This window comes from Aquarana catesbeiana, linkage group LG10 (genome assembly GCF_042186555.1).
Source record: "Aquarana catesbeiana isolate 2022-GZ linkage group LG10, ASM4218655v1, whole genome shotgun sequence".
Lineage (NCBI taxonomy): Eukaryota > Metazoa > Chordata > Amphibia > Anura > Ranidae > Aquarana > Aquarana catesbeiana.
Window position 1 is genome coordinate 87,650,845 of NC_133333.1, and position 24,121 is coordinate 87,674,965.

Here is a 24,121-nt window from a genome sequence, read left to right on the forward strand (position 1 = left end):
CTGCAAAGCTAATAAATGCTTGTAACAAGCTTTCACGTCTTCTTTTACTATCTTACCTGCCCTAGATATCCAAGCGAGGGAGCTTCCCAGTGAATGGCTGTGCAACCGGGGGGGGGGGGGGGGGTGTCAGTTCATTGGAGGAGAGCATACTGAGTTTCCAGCAAAGCTAGAGAACTGACCACAATGTGCTCTCCTGCTTAGTGTGGTCAGTTTAATAGGAAAACAGAGTGACTAGCAGAAACATCAGGGATTTTACATAAAGGAACCAATTTAAAAGAAAACGGGATACTTTCCTCATACAAGTAACAGCAGGCACATATATCAGAAATATGAAGTGTTGGAGTAAATGCTTTAAGAAAAATGTGCCCCTATTGCACTTGTTCTTTTTACTGTGAACGCCAGCACTGACTGCTGTTTGTAACATCCACTGCCTGCAGATCAGTCTGCTTAGGAGTAATGCTGAGTCCATTTAACATTCTGCTATTTCACTCAGCCCTGATGAAGGGGGATTGTGTGCTCCCCCCAAACACATTGGCTGGCCTTTGCCCTGCTTGTTGTAACCAGTTGAACAACGATTTTGTTTTCTAAAGATTTTTTAATTTGGCATCCTCTGTGATCTATTGCACTTGTATTTCTCAATGCTGATGAATGTTCACTTCTGGGGGGGTCCTCATCTTTGTGGTGATCTGCCGAATACAGGCCAGGTGGGCTCAAGTAAAGACTGTTTGAATTTCGATAACCTGCGAAAATCCATGTCCTTTGCCCCTCTACCACTACCTTGGCCTGTTGTACATATTGCTTGTATCCCAGTGATTCTGTAGTAGACTTTCCAATGTTTATAATTGCATATGTACAATATGCAACGTGTGTGTGTGTGTGTGTGTGTGTATATATATATATATATATATATATATATATATATATATATATATATATATATATATATATATATATATATATATATATATATATATATATTGTATATGTACAGTGCTGTGAAGAAGTATTTGCCCCCTTCCTGATTTAATTTTTTTGCATATTTCTCACACTTAAATGATTCAGATCACCAAACAAGTTTTCATTTTACACAAAGATGGCCCGAGTAAATCCAAGATGCAGTTTTTAAATTATTTCATTTATTAAGGGAAAAAAGCTGTTAAACCCTGCCTGGCCCTATGTGAAAAAGTAATTGCCCCATCTACGCTGAATCATGAATGAACTGTGATGAACCACAATTTTTTGGAAAGCGGAGTTAAATTTCACTTGCCACACCCAGGCCTGATTACTGCCAGACCTGTTGAATCAAAAAATCACTTAAGTAGAAGTTGTCTGACAAAGTGAAGCACGCTAAAAGATCTCAAAAAGCAACACATTATACCGTGATCTAAAGATATTCAAGAACAGATGAGAAACAAAGTCATTGACACGTATCAGTCTGGAAAGGATTACAAAGCCATTTTTAAGGCTTTGGGATGCCAGTGAACCACAGTGAGAGCCATTATCCACAAATGGAGAAAACTTGGTGGTGAACCTTACTAGGAGTGGCCAGCCAACCAAAATGACTCCAAGAGCACAACGACGACTCATCCAGGAGGTCATAAAAGAACCCAGAACATCTAAAGAACTGCAGGCCTCACTTGCCTCAGGTAAGATCAGTGTTCATGGTTCAACAATAAGAAAGAGACTGGGCAAAAATGGCATCCATGGGGGAGTTCCAAGGCCAAAGCCATTGCTGGCCAAAAAGAACACAAAGGCTCCTCTCACATTCTGTGGACTGATGAGACAAAAATTTTACTTTTTGGAAGGTGTGCGTCCCGTTACATCTGGTATAAAACTAATACAGCATTTCATAACAAGAACATCATGCCAACAGTCAGACATGGTGGTGGTAGCGTGATGGTCTGGGGCTGCTTTGCAGCTTCAGGACCTGGACGACTTGCTATCATTGATGGAACCACGAATTCTGAGCTCTACCAGGAAATCCTAAAGACGAATGTCCGGCCATCAGTTCGTGACCTCAAGCTCAAGTGCACTTGGGTTATGCAGCAGGACAATGATCCGAAACACAACAGCAAGTCCATCTCCACATGGTTCAAACAAAGTTAAATCTAGGTTTTGGAGTGGCCTAGTCAAAGCCCGGACTTAAATCCAATTAAGATGCTGTATAATGACCTTACACAGGCCGTTCATGCTGGAAAACCCTCTAATGTGGCTGAATTAAAACAATTCTGCAAAGAAGAGTGGGCCAAATTTGCTCCACAGCAATGTGAAAGACTCATTGCCAGTTATAGCAAACGCTTGATAGCAGCTGTTGCCACCAGGGGTGGCACAACCAGTTACTAGGTTTAGGGGGCAATTACTTTTTCACAGCGATGTGTGTGTGTATTATATATGTGTAATATATATATATATATATATATATATATATATATATATATATATTTATTATAATATTATGGACTGCTATTGCTGACCTTGTTCTGAAAATGTTATGCTGACCATTAGGCTTAAATACTTTGTGGTAAGTGAAAAGGAATAAATCTGTATAGCAGGAAAGTCAGAATCTGCAAACTGGGTCAGTAATACTGCATGGCCTCATGCACGCAAAATGTTTAAAAAATGGCAGTGCTGCTGCCAGGAAAAAGCAGCGTTAAAATTGTTAGACGCTTTTTTGAATAGCGTTTATGGGCGTTTTTCCACGTGTGTGTGTTTTTTTTTTTTTTTTGGCTTTCTTTCAATAAAAACACTCCCTATAATATAAAAACGCCAAACATGGCTAAACATTTGTTACAGCGTTTAGCAGTGTTCTTTGGCGTTTTTTACCTTTTTACAGCTCAACAACCTCTGCACCTGGACGCACAAGCTGTAATTTTTTTCTACTGCCCCTAAACGCTTATTCATTCAAACGCCTCTGAAAGTTTGTGTGCATGGACACCTAGGCTAACATGGAGGGGCGTTCAGAAGTAGTTAAAAAAAAAAAAAAAAGTCAGATGCCCATAACAGCAGCTGTAAAAACGTCCTGTGTGCATGAGCCCTATACGTTGAAGCTAGAAAGTCAGCCTGCCAGCCAGGCAACTAGTATTTTCAGTGGAGCGCAGTGATGGTGCCAAGAACACAAAGAAGATTTTATTAAAAGCCAAGAAATTTACTTTTACAACAATAACATCACATTTCTGCCTGCAGTTTAAGCTTTAAGAAAAATCTTTGTGTTCTGTGCTCATATGCAGTACTAGGCATCGATAAACCTATTACCACTTTAAGGCTGCATTCACACTTCAGCGTTTTGAATTGTGGGCAGATTTGCCGCAAATCTACCTGCGATTTGAAAGAGGTGGTGTGTGAATGGCAAATCGAGGGACTCGCATTTGAGATGCCATTCATTTAAAACTTCAAATCACGGCACGGGTCTGCCGCGATTGTTGCGCAATAAATCCCGCTGCCTCGCGGGAAGCCCAAAAAAAGTTCAGTCACTTTCGGGCGACATGCTTCCCGCGATGCGTTTTTGCCCTGATTGCAGCGCGATTTATCAAATGAATGGCATCTCAAATGCGAGTCCCGCGATTTGCCATTCACACAACAGCGCTTTCAAATCACGGGCAGATTCGCAGCAAATCTGCCTGCGATTCAAAACGCTGAAGTGTGAATGCAGCCTAAAGCCCAACTGAACCTTCAGTTTAAATCCACTAAATACATTCTATGTGCATCAAAACAAAAAGTGTGTAGAGGCTTACAGCCGCAGCCTGGAAAATCCAGTCCCCTGTCAGAATGCTGCAAAAAGACTTTTGCTCTCTGTGTTTCTCTCTGCAGAGGTCCAACATACCACCTGTTGAATCAGACTTCTAGCGCTGCAATCAGCTGTGCTCTTGCTTCCAGCTGATTGGAGAACTCTTGTTCTGACCTAGCTGGGGGTGGAGGTTGTTTGTTTTTTTTTTTTTTTTTTTTTGTCTGCAGCATGCTGGCCGTAGGGTTGCCACATCATACGTTTAGGCTGGGTTCACACTGGTACGACACGACAGTTGTAGCACTTTGGAGCCGACTTTGCTCTGTGACATGTGTCCGACTTCAATGAACAGGGATCTGACTTTGATACCCAACAATACCAGGCACTGTGTCTGGTATGAATCTTTAGGGGGAACTCCACGCACAATGTAAAAAGAAAAAACGGCATGGGTTCCCCCTTTAGGAGCTTACCAGGCCCTTTGGTCTGGTATGGATTTTCAAGGGAGCTCCCACGCTGAAAAAACGGCGTTGGGGTCCCCCCAATATCCATACCAGACCCTTATCCAAGCGCACAGCCCGGCAGATCAGGAATGGGGGTGGGGACGAGCGAGTGTTCCCCACCCCCCCCCCCCTCCTGAACCGTGCCAGGCCACATGCCCTCAACATGGGGGGTGGGTGCTCTGGGGCACCTTGTCCCCATGTTGAGGACAAAAGCCTCTTCCCGACAACCCTGGCCGTTGGTTGTTGGCTGCGGGTGGGGAGCTTATCGGAACAAGGATGCCCCCAGATCCTGGCCCCCCACCCTATGTGAATGAGTATGGGGTACATTGTACCCCTACCCATTCACCTAAAAAAAAAAAAAAAATGTAAAAAATAAAGCATATTACACATATTTTTAAAGTAATTTATTAAGGCAGCTCTGTCGTCTCTTCCGTTCTCTTCTCCCCTGTCCGGCTTTTCTGCGTCTTCCGCTGATGTCTTCTCCCCTCTCTGGGTCTTCGCTCTCCGCTGATGTCTTCTAGCCCTCTCCGGTTATTCTCCCTCTGTCCGCTGTCTCCTGCCTCTGCTGGGTCTTCTCCCTTATGTTCTTGCTCTTTTTCTGGGTCTTCTCTGCTGTGTTCTCCCTGTTGACTGGACGCTCTCTCCTGCTCTAATGCTGGGTGCGCAGTGTGCCACTACTTATATTGGCTTGGGATGGGGTCATCGGAGGCCCGCCCCTTATGACGTCACCGTCCGGGCATAAGGGGTGGGGCCTCCAGGTGACATCACTCTGTGACCCCGCCCCATGCCAATATAAGTAGGGGCACACCGCGCACCCAGCATTAGAGCGGGAGAGAGTGTCGAGTCAACATCGGAAGAAGAACAGAGGGAGAACACAGCAGAGAAGACCAAGCAAAAGAGTGAGAAGACAGCAGACAGAGGGAGAAGAACAGGAGAGAGAGAGGGGAGAAGAGCCGGAGAGGGGAGAAGAACTGGTGGAGGAGGCAAAAGAGCCGGAGAGGGCAGAAGAAGTCGGAAGAGACGCTGGAGCTGCATAATAAATTACTTTAAAAACCTTTGTACTGTGTTTTTTATTTTTGACACTTTTTTTTAGTGAATGGGTACCCCATACTCATTCACATAGGGTGGGGGGCAGGGATCTAGAGGCCCCCTTGTTAACGGGTGCTTCCAGATTCCAATAAGCCCCCCGCCCGCAGACACGGACAACCAATGGCCAGGGTTGTCAGGAAGAAGCCCTTGTCCTCATCCACATGGGGACAGGGTGCTTTGGGGTGGGGGAGCGCAGGGCCCCCCTGCCCCAAAGCACTTACCCCACCATGTTGAGAGCATGCAGCCTGGTACAGTTCAGGAAGGGGGGTGCTCGCTTGCCCCCACCCCATTTCCTGACCTGCCAAGCTGTGTGCTTAGATAAGGGTCTGGTATGCGCCCCTTAAAATCCATACCAGATTGAAGGGCCTAGTATGCTCTTGGAGGGGGAACCCATGCGTTTTTTTAATTTTTTTTTATTTGGCGTGAAGTTCCCCTTCAAGATCATCAGAGCACAAGTCCCATGCCAAAGTCGGATCAGTCAAGACGGCGATCCGACTTCAATGATATTCAATGGGCTAAAGCAGGATCGAAGTCGGACCAAAGTAGCGCAGGGAGCATTTTCAAAGTCAGACCGACTTGTGTCGGACCAGTTAAGACGGCTCCCATAGGGAAACATTGATTTTCACACGTCATGCGACATAAGCTCCCAATGTCGGAGTGTTTGTTGTACCAGTGTGAACTCGGCCTCAATCCAGGGGACACATTAATTACACAGGTTCTGTGGCTGATTTAAGGTGGGTAGTGATTAAACTCTGTGCCTTATCTGCATTAAATCAGCCTCAGAACCTGTGTAATTCATATGTGTCCTGGATTAAAGGGATGATGTGGCAACCCTAGCTTGCAGGGGACAGGCTTTTCTCGGACTGTGGTAGCTTTCTAAGGAAAACTAACTTAAGGCTTTGAACACCAGGAATGCATTTAGCTGATTTATAATTTAACTTTTTTTTTGCTAACTTTGGTCCAGCTTTGTTAAATGTATTCTTTCGTATCGCACGTCCAGAGGGCTTTTGGGGATACAGAAATTCACTATGTCTGTGCTACAACTACTTGTCGTCTGTATTGTGAACACTGAGTTGCTCACCCAGCACTGCCACCATTCTGAGAACATCTTTTTCTAAATGAAACAAGGCATTCTGTGTTTGCATGAGGTATAGCGGAGGGGTGGATAATGTCACTATTTCCGCCTCATCCAATCAGAGAACGCCATGTATTCATTGTAAAAAGTGCAGAGGTGCTGAGCGAGTGACCCCCCCTCTATTCAGTAAACAAATGGCGAACTGCTAAAGCAACACCTGGAATACACCAGTGCCGACAATTTGTAGCACAGACTACTACAGTTATTTCCTGCAACTCCATCAGCCCCCCAGATTTGCATTTTAAATTCTGATTGCTTGGTCACTCCAAACAGGGAAATTAATAAAACACAGGCGGCAGCTTGCCATGTTTGAAAGTTCATGGAAAGTTCCAAAACTGGTAACGAAATTTCCAAGTGTATTGCCAGCATTGGTCCACACTACTGCCAAACGGAAGTTTTCAGAGTATGTTCTGGCATGCTTGGCCATCCACTGGCATTTTGTAGGCTGGTTCACTACAGCTCTACTCTCCCCGAAGAGTTGACTTCAGGTTATGCCAAAAACAATCCAGAATGCTGCATCTGTAAATGGTAATGCTACATCCCCCCCCCATCCCCCATCTTTTCCTGCTGAGTGTCCTAATCCTGCATCCATGTGTACGATGTCTATTTGTTGGGTTCACTTGTCAGGACATGCATACAGTCCTCAAGGACATTTTAATATCATATTCTCCCTCATGTCTTCCTCCCTTCATGAGCAGCTGCTGCTCCTGCCCTTCCCTAGCTACGCCTCTGAGCGCTGGTTTAATTAATGTTGAAAATTCAAAGATGAGGCTTTCTTCTTCCATGGTGAACCATCCTGTATGAACAGCTGTGGCCAGCTGTAATATCTCATTTTATACACTAATCTCCCAGACTGCTGGCGGCTCAAGATCTCATTAATAATGTTGGTAGCAGGCAACCTAATTGTATTGCCTGTAGTAAATTATTCTGGTGAGGACATCATAGTCCAGACTCTGTAAAGGAATGTCCACATGCACCATTTCTCAGTAATGCATATCCACAGTGCTGCATACTGGAAACTTGATGATTTTGAGACAAATACTGTATGTGTTGGATTTATTCCTAAAGCTGGTACGAGAAACTTTTTAATCCCTTTTATGTTATATGCAGGGTAAGCATGAAGTTGCTATAAACTAACCACATTATACAACCTTTATAGTAATTTCAGAAGAAGTTAATTTGCAGTGCAAAAAAAAAACAGTGACCAGTATGAGAGAGTGAGAACGATAACACTAAATTAAACACACCTGCTCCCAATTCACACCTGAGACCTTGTAACATTAACGAGTCACATGACACCGGGGAGGGAAAATGACTAATTGGGGAAAATTTAGACATTTTTACTTAGGGGTGTACTCACTTTTGTTGCCAGCTGTTTAGACATTAATGGCTGTGTGTTGAGTTATTTTGAGGGGACAGCAAATTTACACTGTTATATAAGCTGTACACTCACTACTTTACATTGTAGCAAAGTGTCATTTCTTTGGTGTTTATCACATGAAAAGATATAATAAAATATATATTTACAAAAATGTGAGGGGTGTACTCACTTTTGTGAGATACTGTATGCATGTGAAGTAAGAATCATAGATTGTAGGAGACTGATGTAAATGTACTGTTGGGCACTATAGATATACATTAGTTGCAGTTTTACTGAAGAGCAATACATTTTTGCTTTTTTTTTTTTTTTTTTCTCAAATGTTTTCATTTACAAGCAGAGAAATAGGTGAGTTGGTACATAGTTAGGTTGAAAAAAGACACAAGTCCATCCAGTTCAACCAATAGAAGGGGAAAAAAAATATACAAACCCAAATCCTATAAGCACAGTTGATCCAGAGGAAGGCAACAACCCCTCCCCCCCCCCCCCACAATTAAGCATAATCCAAATCCAATTTGCTCTAGCAGGGGGAAAAAAATTCCTGAACCCCCACGAGACAATCGGATACTCCCTGGATCAACTTCACCTATAAATATTATATCCAGTTATATTATGTGCATCTAGAAAAGGCCTTTTTTAAAACCTGTGCTCAGGGTATTCATCCCTGCACCCATAGGGCCCTAAATGTGAGTACCAGTAGGTACAGCGTTCGGCCCCATCCATCCACAGCCTACCTTTTGGCAGGTTGCAGGCAGCGGGGACGGACTCTGCACTGTCCTTCCTGGGCACACTAAAATGCCGAAGTTCGATACCCCTGTTTGGGAGAGGCCTAAGATAAGATCTGCAGAAAAGTTGTAGTTTTTCTGGAATAATGAGGTTGATTAACGTATTCATTTACGTTTTAAACACTGTTAAGTAGCATTCCTCTTTCTACTCCACCTTCCACTTCTTATTGCTTTGACTTACCTGCCCTATTCTCCCCTTCCCTAGCTGCAGATTTTTCCTCTCCATCTGCCTAATGGCGTTTATGCATGTCAGTTAAATAAACTATAGGTCGGTCGCGCCCTCACCTCTGTATGCAATTTTATGTTTTGTTTTCATTATCTCTATAATCCTCCTTTTTTTTATTCTTCTTCCCTCTCCTGGCTGGCTGTCACATGTCAGCAGAGAAAACAGTGAAACATCTAGACACACCCTGAAGCTGGCAGGTGCTGCCTTCTAACTGTTAAGCCCATGAATGCACAAGCTGTGGCCTTTGACCCCAGAAGCAGCTGTCATGCCTTGCCATAGTTTCCTTTTAACCGAGGCATGCCCATTTACTTGAATTTCAGACTTTTCCCTCCTGCATAGATCTCTCCCTAACTCCCCCCTCCCCATCTTCCCTCCCTCTCACCAACAACTGTCTTTTCTATCCCAACTGGGACAAGCTGCTCATGAACTTCTTCCATAAACTTCTTTCACTGACGATGAATCAGCAACAGTTTAAACTTGAATTCAACTTCTCTAAAATCCCAGCCCTCCTCCCTTTTTCTCCTTTCAATTCACACTTTTTGGTTGGACTTTTGGTGATTCCTCAAATGGCTCACAGTAGTTGAAAGATGATCTAGTTTCTGAGTGGGACCTGTAAAGAATAAAAAGTCAGTTTCAAAGTTATTCTCTATTCAAAGGCCAAAAGTCTGTTTGGAATTAAGATGAAAAATTAAAGTGGAACTAAACCCATCGGTTATATGGCTTCCCAAAACCATTACTTTTCAAGGTACCCTGTAAATGCTAACAGTTGCTTGTGTTCTCAACTGAACTGTCAAGCCATCAAATGACTGGTGTCAATGTGCATCACCATGGCAACTGACGATCACACAGAGGCTAGGATGGCAGTTTCCACATCTGTAAACGATAGGAAAGTTTAGTTCTGCTTTAACCGCTTGCCGACCAGCCGCCGTCATAATAATGCGGCAGGTCGGCACGATCCCGCGAACCGTCGTAGCTATACGTCAGCTTGCGGGATTGGGATAGCAGGCTGCACAGCGGGGGTGCCGATGCTCGTGGACGACAGTCACCATCACCGCCGGCCACGAGCGATCACGAGCAGGAAGGACAGAACATGGAAGTGTGTGTGCAAACACACAAATCTGTGTTTTGTTCTGAGAGCAGTGACAGATTGTGTGTTCCTATTAGCTAGGAACCATGATCCGTCACTTCCTCTAGTCAGTCCCCTCCCCTTCAGTTGGAATCACCTCCCAGGGAACAAACTTAACCCCTTGATCGCCCCCTAGTGTTAACCCCTTCACTGCCAGTGATATTTTTACAGTAATCAATGCATTTTTATAGCACTGATCACTGTATAAATGCCAATGGTCCCAAAAATGTGTCAAAATTGTCCGATGTGTCCACCATAATGTCGCAGTCACGATAAAAATTGCAGATTGCCGCCATTACTAGTTAAAAAAAATAATAAAAATAATAAAAATGCTATAAATCTATCCCCTAGTTTGTAGACGCTATAACTTTTCAAAATACGCTTATTGTGATTTTATTTATTTATTTATTTTTACCAAAAAATATATAGAAGAATACATATCGGCCTAAACTGAGAAAAAAATAGCTTTTAAAAAAAAAAAAAAATGGGGATATTTATTACAGCAAAAAGTACAATATATATATATATATATATATATATATATATATATATATATATATATATATATATTTTTTTTTTTTTTTTTCCAAAATTGTCGCTCATTTTTTTGTTTATAGCGCAAAAGATAAAAAGTGCAGAGGCGATCAAATACCACCAAAAGGAAGTTCTATTTGTGGGAAAAAAAGGGTGTTAATTTTGTTTGGGTGCAACGTCGCACGAGCGCGCAATTGTCAAAGCGACGCAGTGCCGAATCGCAAAAATTGGCCCGTTCATTCTGCAGCCAAATCTTCAGAGGCTGAAGTGGATAAAGGGGTCAGTCCAATGAAAATTGGATATTTTTTTCAGCTTCACATGAGATGCCAAATGCATTAAAGAGATCTGTACTTTTATACTTCAAAAAAACAAACAAACAAAAAAAACGCTGCCAGTGACAGTCTGTCTTCTTCGACTATAAATATAATTAAGCTCCTTTTGCTTCTAGTAACGACTGTTGCTATGGCATACTTAAGGAGAAACTGATGGGGACAGGAACTTCAACAGGCTGGATTTTATATAAATATGCTTGGTGTTCTGTATTGTAATCAAATTATCCGTACATATTGCTTAGTGAAAATCTGTCTGATATGTATAGATGGAGAACATGCTGTAAATAACAGGATATACACAACAAATCTGTTGTCACTGAACTTTAGCTAATGTTACAATGCTTTGGGCAACAGATTTCTGATAAATACACATATAGTACATTTAAATGACATAATGGAACAGTGAAAGAACAAAAAACTATGTGCCCATTGGCAGGGAATCGTTAAGATAAGAAATTTTTAAAAAAATCTGAATTTGTGTAAAATTAGTAGAGCATCAGTTATACTTGGCCACATTTATTACTTTGAGTAGTGAGAAGTATAATGTTCTTGCAGGAAGTGAAAAATATTTCCTCTGAGTTCCTTTATGGGACCTCTAGGCAAAAACTCAGATGGTCTCTGGCTACCCTCAGCATTATGGGTGATTCTTGTCATTACAGACTGCAGAGACTCTATTTTCAATTGGACAAACTGGTAGATGTGCAGTGAGATCACCATAGCTCAGCCAAGAACCAGCATTTTATCACTGTATGTAAAGTTTAGCCTATTATTATATTGGGCGGTTGTAGTCAATATATTGTATCAATCGTGGAAATGCAAGTGCTGATGTCAAATAAAATCCCTTAGAGCTGGTGAGGATATAATTGGAAAGATAATGTATATAAATTGGTCTTCCCCAACCTTTTTACACCAGAAAAAACTATGAAATATTTTTAGATCTCGGGGAATCCCATCTGAAATCAATTAATTGGTGATTAGTGGTTTGAATGTCACCCTTACAAACAGCTAGTATGATTATTGATGTCATAAAGCTGGCTCTATCAAGTGACGTTCGCCTCGTACTATGCAGGTACCATCAAATGGGAAATCAATCATCCACAACTCAAGGAACCCTTGGCAACATCTGGAGCAAACCTGATTGTGAATGGCTGATATAAATGAAACTTTCTTATTTTCAAAGTGTGCCCTATATCATCTTTCACGAAGTTTAACTATACATATTCAGGGAATCTTCGCTGCTAAATGAATAAACAGATCAGCTGGAATTACCAGTAAGAGATCCTATTGTGTTACATGTAGAATAATTGGTGCTGTCCTGGATAGGTTTATTGAATGTACCTTAAACCTTCAACAATTTACTTGATAGAATTTTGTTCCGCATAAATGGCAAGTTGCATATTGTTAATATTCTGATGTTTTCAGCATTCTGAGCACAAGAAAAACCGGCAATGCAAGTTGAGAAATACCCAAGGGCAAACATGGGTCTCACAACAATTTGCTGAGTGTACAGATCATTAAGAACGCTTAAACCAATGAAAAGCAAGGCGCTAACACATGTGATAATTGCATGTGTTTAGTTTCACATGTGTTAACGCCTTGCTTTTCATTAGGTTGCTTTTCAGAGGTGGTTTATTTACTGAAAGGGGCAGCTTCACGTTTTTTAGCATATTGTCATTTTTGGTTGGCGCCAGGGCTTACTAATATTTCTCACACATTAAGATAGATTGTATAAAAACAGGTGATGAGGACAACAGGCATGAAGGTTCTCCACTGAAATCATCCAGCAAATGGGGAAAATTCTGTTATTCAAGGATCTGTTCAGGAAAATCTGTTCTGGAATAATAAAATCTGTTCTGGAATAATAAATAAAGCATGTTTTATTCATCCAGCTTAATAAAGTCAGTCAAAAAAGTGGTTTATTATACACTATATTGTCAAAAGTATTGGGCCGCCTGCCTTTACACACATGAACTTTAATGGCATCCCAGTCTTATGCCCCGTACACACGGTCGGACATTGATCGGACATTCCGACAACAAAGTCCATGAATTTTTTCCGACGGATGTTGGCTCAAACTTGTTCTGCATACACACAGTCACACAAAGTTATCGGAAAATCCGATCATTCTGAACACGGTGACGTAAAACACGTACGTCAGGACTATAAACGGGGCAGTAGCCAATAGCTTTCGTCTCTTAATTTATTCTGAGCATGCGTGGCACTTTTTCCATCAGATTTGTGTACACACGATTGGAATTTCCGACAACGGATTTTGTTGTCGGAAAATTTTATACAAGCTCTCAAACTTTGTGCGTCGGAAATTCCTATGGAAAATGTGTGATGGAGCCCCCATACGGTCAGAATTTCCGAAAACAAGGACCTATCACACATTTTCCGTCGGAAAATCCGACCGTGTGTACAGGACATAAGTCTGTAGGCTTTAATATGGAGTTGGCCACCCCTTTGCAGCTATAACAGCTTCAACTCTTCTGGGAAGGCTGTCCACAAGGGTTAGGAGTGTGTCTGTGGGGAACGTTTGATCATTCTTCCAAAAGCGCATTTGTGAGGTCAGGCACTTGTTGGACGAGCAGGCCTGGCACGCAGTCTCTGCTCTAATTCATTCCAAAGGTGTTTTATCGGGTTTAGGCCAGGACTCACAAGTAACCATTTTGGGACCTCACAGGATCCCTTTCTTAAGGCAGGCTCTTCCATGAAAAAGGCATCTTGCAAGGTCCCAAAAAACTGGCTTGTGAGGCCTGTCATTTTATGTGAATAAAAGTCAAGATTATCGCTGTACCAAAGTGTGCTGGTGAAGATTCGTTTTTTACCATGGTCATGTTAGTCTACATGAGCGCTAAGTGCTGCCTTGGACTTGATGCTTATGTTTTCACTTTGTGTTCCTCAGCCGTTCCATGAGCTCCCCATTAGAAGTGAGGACTGTTTCATGAAAGCATTCAGGAGGAAGGTCGTAAAGGTAACATACAGATATGCTTCAGCCTGTTGTCCTGAGCTCTACAGGGAATTAAAAGTAGGCATTAGAAACATGTTGCAAGCCTTTAGGTTTGTTAATCCACTGATGGGTTAAAAGAGCAGTGCAGACAGTGACAGAGCAGTATGAGTCATGCAGATGATTGTTTTAAGACTTAGAAGGAGGAGCGGGTTACCTAGTTAAACCTGCTATGTGCGTGTGAAAACAAGCCCGGATAACTGTAATACTCTGTTTTCAACTTTGCCAGCTCGTCTAGCTTTAAGCGATAATATGCTTATCCGAAGAAAAAAAAAAAGTTCTTCTAGCTTTCTCCCAGTGGAGCTGACCGGATGAACACTTTGGCTGTGTGTAAAAACACTGGACAGGTGCCTCGGCCTTCCACCTGCCTCAGATTTGACGGACATTACACATCAGGCCTGGGAAACTGTTTGCTGACATTTGCTTCAGGCACAGTAAACCTATTGACAGAGAAAGAAAGCAGCCGTTTAAACAGAACCTGTTCTACCCTCTGTTACATTGCATGCTCTATTAACTTGGCTACAGAAGGTTTAACCCTTCACAAAGCTAACTGGGAAAAGATCTGTAAAGGTTGAACACAATATGGCAACGTTCTGAAGAGATTCCTTCCTACTTCTGTAGAGGGGACTGATGAGCCTTTCTCAGCTCTCCACAACCCGTTGTTAGGAGTCTGTGCTGTATCCATACAAAGACAGGCTGTGTTGGTAGTCCCTGTCCTCCTAAAGCTAGCCATTTCCATTCCTGAGGAATTGGTGATTTTTTGGGTGGTGCTGTAGGCCTTCTTCTGCCTGAGAACTTTTAAGGAAAGTTGTCAGGCAGGAGAATGAAGGAAGTTGTCAATCGAACAGTGTGTGCATCCAATCGAGTGCAGACGCTGCCTGGGTATTCTGACAGCTGCTTCTGTTGGTTATCAGAATACAATAACTGACCCTGCAAATTTGTTAAATTAAAGATATATATAGTGTGGATAAAGGAATCTGTTCTATGTACCTAAATCTTTTAGCATATGACCAGCTTGTATAGGGTGGGGAAGTCCAGTTTTTACTACTATCTGGTGCTGTAGTAGAGATCTATTCTCACTTCCTGCCCTTCTGAGAATGATTTGCCCGACAGAAAGTAAGGGTGACTGTTCCAACAGCAAGCACAGTAGGGGAGGGCTGGAACTCCTGTCAAGTTTTTATTTTTTTCTGCACTGTAGATTTTCTGTTTGGTAAAACTGTTGTCAGCAGAATGTGAAGTAAGGATTAATCTCCCTAATTTAGCATGGCAGTAAAAACCTAACAAGAGTTCTAATTCTTCACCTTTCCATAGAAAACTAGTTTTTGTCTAGACTTTTAACAGTGACTCTTACAAAAAACTCAGTTTGGCTGTTGCGTCCAAGATTTTTGCTTACAAGATGAAAGATGCCAACAGTTATATAATTTCTATCATGCAGGTGACAAAATCACAGCGACCTCTAGTCGATCAGTAACTTGTAGACTTACTGAAGTTTTCTGAATTGTCTATTCCAAGAAAACTGATTTGCAGCGCTTACTATGTGTAAGTGCAGGAAATCCCTTCAGTTGGGTAGCTTAACACTCAGTACTAATGTCACTATGCTGTTGAACTAAGCCAGGATTACTAAAGAGGCAGTGTGATTCATGTTTGGAGTTAATAAGGCAGCGGCTGCATTTGGAAGGCTCAGTTTATGATTTGTCTGAACTCCAGTGTTTCCTTCAGACTGTAGATTTGGCTTAGTGCAACTTTCAGCCTCGCTATTGCTATATTTGGTCACCGATGTGCTGTGACTTGTCTCGTTCAGGGGGATGTGTTTGCCCCGCAGCTCTGCTCTCAAACAGAGTGGGGGTGTGAAGCAGATGTACTAATGGATGACCAAACGGTGGATTCACATGGCAGCTGTGACAATATTGGCTCTCACTCTTCAACCTGTTACAAATACAAATCTTAAAGTGTTCTAAGTAATTCAACAGTTTGCATGCTTCCAAGTTAACACATTAATTGGTTATGTCTGCCCATTTTACTGTCTGTCTCCATTTACAACTTAAAGCTTGAACGTCTCAAACTATTGTTTTGGTACTTTTTGCAACAGCTTGGTGCCCCGGACATCGGGCAGGCTGTATTGTGCATGGGGCATGGAATGCTTCTTTGTTACTCATGGTGCACAAAAAGCTTTTATCCAAGAAAAGTTGGTATTTCTTTATTACAGGTACTTCTATAGCGCTGTCAATTTATGCAGCGCATCACGTATATATTGCACATTCACAACGGTCCCTGCTCTCAAAGTGCTTACAATCTAAGGTCCTTAACTCGCATTCATACATACATACTAGGGCCAATATAGACAGTAGCCAATTAACCTACCACCATGTCTTTGAATGTTCTCCCTGTGCCTGCGAGGGTTTCCTCCAGGTGCTCCGGTTTCTTCCCACACTCCAAACTCCAGGCAGGTAGTGTCATGTTGGGGATTCGAACTGACGACCCTAGTACTGCTAGGCAGTATCTCCCATTATATGTTGCAGGCATGTCCTACGCAAAAAAAAAGTTCAAATAGTGGGTAGGATAACCCAAAGGGGCCAAATTATTTCTTCTGAGAACTGCATTAACAGCTGAAATACTGTTGTATTCTTTAGGATCAGCATACAAATTATAAAGCTTTGTTTTAAAAATTAAAATTGTTTTAAAATGTTAAACATTTAAAAATTGATTTTGTATATTTTAAAAGTCCTCATATTATGAAATTATGAAGGCTAGCATTGCCAAATAACTTAGAGAAAAGACTCAGAGATTACTAACAGCAAATTAACATTTGGTGACGTCCTTGTGTGCTCAGGAGGTGCAGTCATATGGTGGTGCATTGCATTTGGTGTTCATCAAAGTGACACAATATATAACGGAGGTTTATTTAGCCTTAAAGTGGTTCTAAACCTAATTACACCACTTGTACCTACAGGTAAGCCTATAATAAAGCTTACCTGTAGGTACTGTAAATATCTCCTAAACCTGCATGGTTTAGGAGATATTTACCATATACCCTTGCGCCAAAGTGATCAGCGCATGCACTGCGAAGAAACGACCCTCCATGCCGTTTCTTCACTAGCAAGTGCCGTGACTGACGGCTCCTGCGCGCATGCTCGGGACTGATGTCACGTGACTCCGGCCAGTCACAGAGCTGGAGTCCACGACTCCGGAAGGGAGAGGGGGCGAAGATGGATGCAACCACCAGCGGGGACAACGCAGGCTTCGCAAGTGCCACATAATGGGCTAGTATGCGATGCATACTAGCCCATTATGCTTTTAATTTGCAGGGGAAAAGAGGAAGAAAAACCCATCAGGGTTTACTTCCTCTTTAAAAACTTGAGGCTACTGATGACCCCACTTCTTCAGTGAGAGCACTTGAATGTAAATGTTCAACTGAATTGAGTGTTCATATTTCCTAGAGCCAGCTGGTATTCCATAACCAATAATGTGTTCATATGAATGTTCTTGAAAATCCATATTTGCCAGCTGGTATTCTGGTCATATGCCAGTAGAATTTTGTTAGAAAATGTTCATTTTTGCAACGCTTTAATATTCTAATGGTTATTGGGGCAAATCGACAATCTTTTTTGACTATAGTGATGAGAAAATTCAAAGGAGCAGGATGAAATTTTTTTTCTCAAAAAAACATTCTAAAGCTGAGCATACACGTGGGGGGAGGGGGTGCTGTTAGCAGACTGCCCCTGCTGTCAGAATACAATAGCACAGCAAGGCAGGCTCTGCATCCACATTGCTTGTGTGGATGCAGAAATCTGGGTGTTTTTTTTTTTTTCAACTTTCTGGTTGAATGGAAAAAAAAAAAACTCTGTGTATACCCAGCCTTACTATGAATGTGGTTAATGCTCGGGGAGGAGTTGTACATTTTGTAATGTGTATATGTAAGTCACAGACGATATGTGTTTAGCCGCTAGCATTAGACGGATTACCCGTCTAGGCTCTGAAGAAAGGGGTTCTCCCCAGAAACGCGTCAGCCATTGCCCCATCTACCCGATGTCCGGTCCAGGGTTTTTTGATGTTTGATTTTGCTCACCTGCAGCTACTGTCTATGCCTGATGTTTCAAGCTCGTTTGTGAGTATCCATTTGCTGTTTTACTTTTTTAATAAATGTTACCAGTGGTAATGCACTAGGTCATTGCGCCCTCCTTTCTTTCCTTTTTTGTAGCCGCTAGCATTAAACACTATATTCTGCCAGCCGGGAAGGCTCTTTGCGACCCAACCCAAGCCCCCCGCCCGCTGGCAGAGCATAATAGCGTTGCGGAAGGGATTCCCTCTTCAACACTGACTGTGTTGATGGGGTCATTGAGCAATTTTATTCCTTCCAGCCCTGTGGATGGAAAGAATAATGAGTCATCTATTTGTTGCTTAAGTGTTTTAAAAAAATATAGTCAAAGCGGCACTCCACGCAAAAGGGAAGCTCCTCTTGTTTGTCCCCCCCCCCCCCTCTGCCACATTTGACACTGGGGGGGGGGGGGGAGCGGGTACCTGTTTTTGACAGGTACCCGTCCCCACTTCCTGGAGACCACGCCGCGGCCCCCAGAAGTTCGGCCCCCCTCCGCTGGGCCATTCAGAAAGCTTGCATGCGCAGTAGGGAACCAGCTGTGAAACCGCAAGGCTTCACTGCCGGTTTCCCTCACAAGGAATGGCGGCGGCCGCAACCAAGAGTTCTTTGAGAAAATCGTCCGGCTGGTGTGCCGGCATCCCTGGACAGGTAAGTGTCCTAATATTAAGTCAGCAGCTACAGTATTTTTACTTTAAATTTTTTGGTGGGGGGGGGGGCTGGAGTTCTGCTTTAACTCAGTGATGGCATGATTGAATACTCAGAATTTCAGTACAAATGTCTGAATGAAAATCAACTGGTATATGGCCAGCTTTAAATTAGACCTATACCTCTGACCACATGTTGTGGGTGGATGCCTGTAGGTTCTATCATCCGCTGCTTCTAACTGAGGATCTTAGCCACACCTGTCCTATCTCTGTTTGCCAGCGAGAGCTATTATGGGACAGTCTGGCTGATTTTATTTTTTTTATTATAGTAGAATTCAGAACTAGGAACATCATTTAATGGTGGAGTGCTGAACTGGAAACACTAGCAGGGTACATTTTTAAGTCTAGAAGGATCCATAATTAATCTGATAATTTTCTTCCATCTGGTTTTTGAGTTTAGTGGCTACCATGTTGAAACCATAGTTTCCGTTCTGCACACTATTATTAATAGTAAAAATATCAATTTTGTTTTGACCAGTTTGTAAATCAAGAGTAATGGGTAACAAAAGAGTTGCAGATTTATTACTTCAAGACATCATATTCAAAAAGTAATAACATACTGGGTGTTATTTACTAAAGGCAAATCCACTCTGCAAGTGCACTTGGTAGTGCAGTCGCTGTAGATCTGAGGGGGACATGCAAGGAAATTTGAAAAAAAAAAACAGCATTTTTGCTTGCACATGATTGGATGATAAAATCAGCAGAGCTTCCCCTCATTTTAGATCTTCCCCTCAGATCTACAGCGACTGCACTACCAAGTGCACTTGTAGATCAAAGTGTATTTGCCTTTAGTAAATCAACCCCACTGTCTCATGTATTTGTGATTGTACAGGCCAAGGAGTGCTGCAGCTAGGGGACTGAAAATAATTCCATAGATTTTAGTCATTGAAGCTAAAGGATACAAAACTATGTGGCTTATTCAGCAAAGTGAAAAGCACTATGCAAAAGACTGTAACCACAGCTACCAGTTCAAAATCATGTGTAATTGATCTGAATAACTCATGCTGAGGTTCTATATATAACTCATTCAGGTTCTATACTGTATTTATCATCAGTGCTCTTTGCAGAGATTTATTGAATATCCCTATATGACATGCAAATTGTGGACCTTGTGTTGCTCTAAAATAAATTATATGGTACCTTGTGTCTATAAAATAATGAATTTTTCAGCTAGAGTGAGCTACTACACTTTTTAGTTGCTAGGTCACCTTTTTCACATGCTTTGTCTTAATTTTTTTTCATGTCCCCCCTAAAGATAATACTGCGTGATTATCTAAACCAGAAAACACAAAACCTAGCTCAGCTATGACTAAGCGCCAAATACGGTGTGAAACGCGTCAGCTACTCGGGTAGTTGTACCCATTTGTGATGTCTTGATGTCTACTATTTTTACACAATAAAGGTGAATTTTTTGGAGTGCGGCTATCCAGCTATTTTTTCCTATCACTCCTGTTGTAAACAGAGCCTGCCCCCTGCTTATGTGGAGACAGCTGATTCTAGGAAAGGTAATTACCTGTGAACTCCCTCAGAAAACACAAAACCTACCTATTGCAGCTTACTTGCCCTTGTAGTATTAGATTTCTATGTTTCATTTTTTAACTTTATTTTCACCAGATAATCCTGCAAGTAACATATATGTCTTGTCCCTTCATGTCTACATTCGTTTCTACATTGTATCTATGGGGTGACCAGGGTCGGCCCTTCCATTAAGGGCGCACGGGCGCCGCCTCCCCTTTCCATCAACGTCGCCACCCCCTATTCATGTGGCCGGCTCCTTTCAGGATGCCGGGAGCATGAATAACAGCAGCATTTTTTTTTTTTTTTAAGCACCTGATTAGAGCCAGAGGCTTAAATAGGGTGGGCTCTGGACGCTGTTTTTATGTAGATTTAACAGTGTCTCAACTTTTTTTTTGGAATTTGGGTTGTAATAAAACAAATCTTTACAAAACACATATTACCTTTAAAGAAAATCCAGAGGATGCCATTGCTGACCACTCCTTCAAAAAAATGCTAGGCTGTCATGCTTTCCCTCTGGCTTCAATTCTTCAGTTGTTTTTTTTTTTAATCACTGACTTGGGCCAATTATGCTGATAACTTCTGAAATTTCTGATCTACACGTTTATTCCAAGTCAGTGACTCAGAATGGATGAAAGGCAGTGAATTGACATAAAAGCCAGGTAACTAGCATCCAACAGTGCAAAATCATATGCATGAAACACTTGGGCATCCTGTCCGGAATGATAGCTAATCAGACGAAGATTGGGCGGGATGCCTGTGGCCCCCCAGCCTTGTATCATTGTGTAGTCCTTTGACCACTCCCTTCGCTGTGAAGTTCTGCAGTGACTAAAGCTTGGTACACTAACCCAGCGGGCTGAAAGAAAAAAACATAATAAAGAGCTTGGGAGGAGCCAATGTACTAACTCTGCAATGATAGTGCAGTGATCTCCCCTGCTGAGCTATTGTGTTCTGACAGTGGGACTGACTCCCCCCGCTGCCGAAACACGCTGGCCATTGGCTGAGAGCGCTGATTGGATGCCAATCGGCATACTTTTTTCGGTCACGACCCTTCGACAGAAGCAACACGGGCCCAATGTCGGACGGTTTCTATTGAAGCGGCCGATGCTGCCTGGTATTTGGCCAGTGTGTATGGCCCTTAAGGACGTTGAGGAAGCAACCAGTGTGCGAGATATAAGCACCCAACACTGTCAGATGTTGAAGAGGCATTCAGTGATTGAACTATAGTCTTCTAGTATAACCTATTATTACAGGGGAGCGCTGGTTTTAAATCTTTTAAAGAGACCCTGTCAAATTTGTAAAAAAAACATGTGAGAAATATCAAAGCTTATTATAACTGATGTTTGCTTCGGAAAATACTAGTTACCTGGTTGTCATGCATATCCAGTGATTTTAATACATTTGAGTCCTTGACCTGTAAAAAAAAAAAAAAAAAAAGGGAGATCAAGAGTTCAGGCTTCACTGACCGGACTTTATTCCAGTTCAGGGTTAGTGACTCAGACAGCCAGGGCACTAGAATTTTCCCGAATATCGGCCTCCGTTATTTCTCGAATGACTATCAAAGTGATAGATTAGTAAATATTACAATATTACCCACTTGCATCCCCCCTCCATGTAGAAGAATTTTTTCTCTTCACCTGGAATCCACTAAAGTTCCAAGTGGGGTTTTGACTGTGATTGCCGAGCAGAAACCTGACACGTATTTGTTTTTAACCCTGTACACAATTTTTATTTTAATTGACCAGTTCTTACCTGCTTTGTAACTGAACACTCTGGGTCATTTATTTTAGTTTTTCTACAATTAACTGCTGTCAGAGCTCACATGACATTACCTTCAAAAAGGCACCCCAGGTGCAGCAACCTCCACCCATCTTGCCTGTAGCCATAAGCATGCAGTCTCCTCCCTGCAGTTTAACAAAAGATAATGCAGAGCCCAGGGACCATTATCTCCCCAAGGCCTGGGAGGGACGGTGTTTTGAAAACACCACCTCACTGACCCCACCATTGAAAAAAGTTGAAAGGTTGAAAGTGGCTCCTCCATTTAAAAAAAGACAGGAAAATTCAGAGGTTTGTTTAGTGTTAAACACTCTGCTGCCATTTATTGATCACTCGCCCATCTTGTTCCAAGATCGAGTTTCCATTTAACGCTGTGAGTTTCCTAATGCTTTAGCATCACAGGTTCCATCTAATCAGATTAAAAAAATCTCATTGTTTGACTGCAATACACAATAGGTACAGGATAGGTATGAACTGGAAGCTCCCAAACACAGATGGTCAACAAGAAGTGGTTTAGCCACCTAGATGGTCTATAGAGATTAGATGATGGCACGATTGGGTGTCGGTGAGTATTTCTGAAGTATAAAAAAAAAAAGTGTTGAAGGGTATTGTAAGTTTGCATGTTTTCCTGTATTTGTTTCGATTACTATTGTTAAAAGGGAAAAAAATTATGGTAAATCTAAAAGTTGATCGTTGTCTCTAGAACTAAAAATGAAGAGAGTTCTTCCAGTAGGAACACCTGTTACAAAGTTCATCTCTCACTTCCCGTCTTGTTTCCAAGACACAAGAAATCTCTCCAGCGGGGCAAAGACAACATACAAATCATTGGCTATAGATGCACTTTTGGGCACATGTAGTGAATGTTACCTGTTTACTGGACAACATCAGTAGCTTTTAGAAGACTCATGTACTGTTTACATGTACACTGTGTACATGTTTGTATAAAATTATTCCTCTAAATACCTTCTTTCAGTTAGTTTCTGGCCAGTCACATGACCTCCGGCCACTCTCCTCCCCCAATGTAAGGGCTACAGTTGGAGGGGCTGTTCAGACAGCACAGCGGTCATGTGACCTCCCCGGCTGACTTTACAGGGGGATATCGGCCCCTCCCACTGTAGCCCTTAGATCAGGGGAGGAGAGTGGCCAGGGGCCAGAAACTAACTGAAAGAATTTTTATTTGCAGGCATATTTATATACAAACCTGTACACAGTGTAGTATGACTTGATAGACCAGAGGGGCTGGCAGTAATATTTCTTTGAGTTTACAACTACTTTAAATATAGGAGTGCACTCCCTGTTTTATGGTGCCTAAACACTCATGTGCCTACAAACTCAAAGTTGTATACTGTATATGCAGAGTGATTTCACATCTAGATTAAAAAACAAATTTTACCAACCATGATGCACAGCACAGATGAACTAATCTCTTGCTCCTGCATAGGCCCTGCCGGCTCTAAAAATACCACGGTAGGGCCTCATCTGATTGAATGCAGTCGCTGTTGGACTGACAGTTTTACACCTGACTTCTCTGATTTATCGGTCGAGGGATGTTGGGCAGGAATCAGTCCACAGGTCTAAGCACTGAGTGAATTTTGGCTGGTTCATCAGGAATCTATGCGAAATTCAGAGTGCATGACCAGTTTATGTCAATGCTTGCCATTTTCCCCAGATTTGGTGATGTCGCTATTGTGCTGCTTATGGTGGTTCTTGCTGGAGGCTTTGACATATGGAAGAAAAACCCTGCTTCTACCAATATGCGGGTTGAGATCTGTCTGCCAGGTTGGGTTCATGAACCTTAGGAACTAGCGGTTGTTTGCTGTGAACATAGACAACCATCATGTTCCTTTTATGAAAAACATAAAATCTAAATGAAATCATAAAATGTTATTTTAATCTGCAAATTGAGCTTTGTTTGCTCTTTGTGTTCTATTAGTCCTTATTTTTTTACCACATTTTTATTAATGTGTCTTCTTGTTTACTTTCCTCTTGATTCTGTCTTCATCTCTTTATGCTATGCATCCTGTGTCTATTCTCTGAAAACTTTCTCACACTCTTTCATCTGTTCCTTCAATCCCCTCTTCCTGTTTCTCAGGGCGGAATGAGTTAATAGCCAGATATATAAAACTACGGACAGGAAAGACGCGCACAAGGAAACAGGTGAGAAAGAAACAGAAACATAATTGTGTTTTTTAGAAAA

General features: G+C 42.1%; 1 protein-coding gene and 1 long non-coding RNA gene across 8 annotated transcripts in view; one reads left to right on the forward strand and one right to left on the reverse strand.

The window, feature by feature from the left end:
- Positions 1-24,121, forward strand: part of LOC141110765 (transcriptional enhancer factor TEF-1-like) — a 126,171-nt gene that overhangs the window by 63,928 nt on the left and 38,122 nt on the right. For all 6 annotated transcript variants that reach the window (XM_073602358.1, XM_073602361.1, XM_073602364.1 and 3 more), the window contains exon 3: positions 24,017-24,081. In XM_073602358.1, coding sequence (XP_073458459.1) covers positions 24,017-24,081 — 65 coding nt within the window. The remainder of the gene's footprint in view (positions 1-24,016; positions 24,082-24,121) is intronic.
- LOC141110766 (uncharacterized) overlaps positions 1-24,121 on the reverse strand; it is a 90,759-nt gene that overhangs the window by 14,937 nt on the left and 51,701 nt on the right. For both annotated transcript variants that reach the window (XR_012236341.1, XR_012236340.1), the window contains 2 exons: positions 16,195-16,359; positions 8,790-9,444 (listed from right to left, as the gene is read on the reverse strand). This is a non-coding gene — a long non-coding RNA (uncharacterized lncRNA). The remainder of the gene's footprint in view (positions 1-8,789; positions 9,445-16,194; positions 16,360-24,121) is intronic.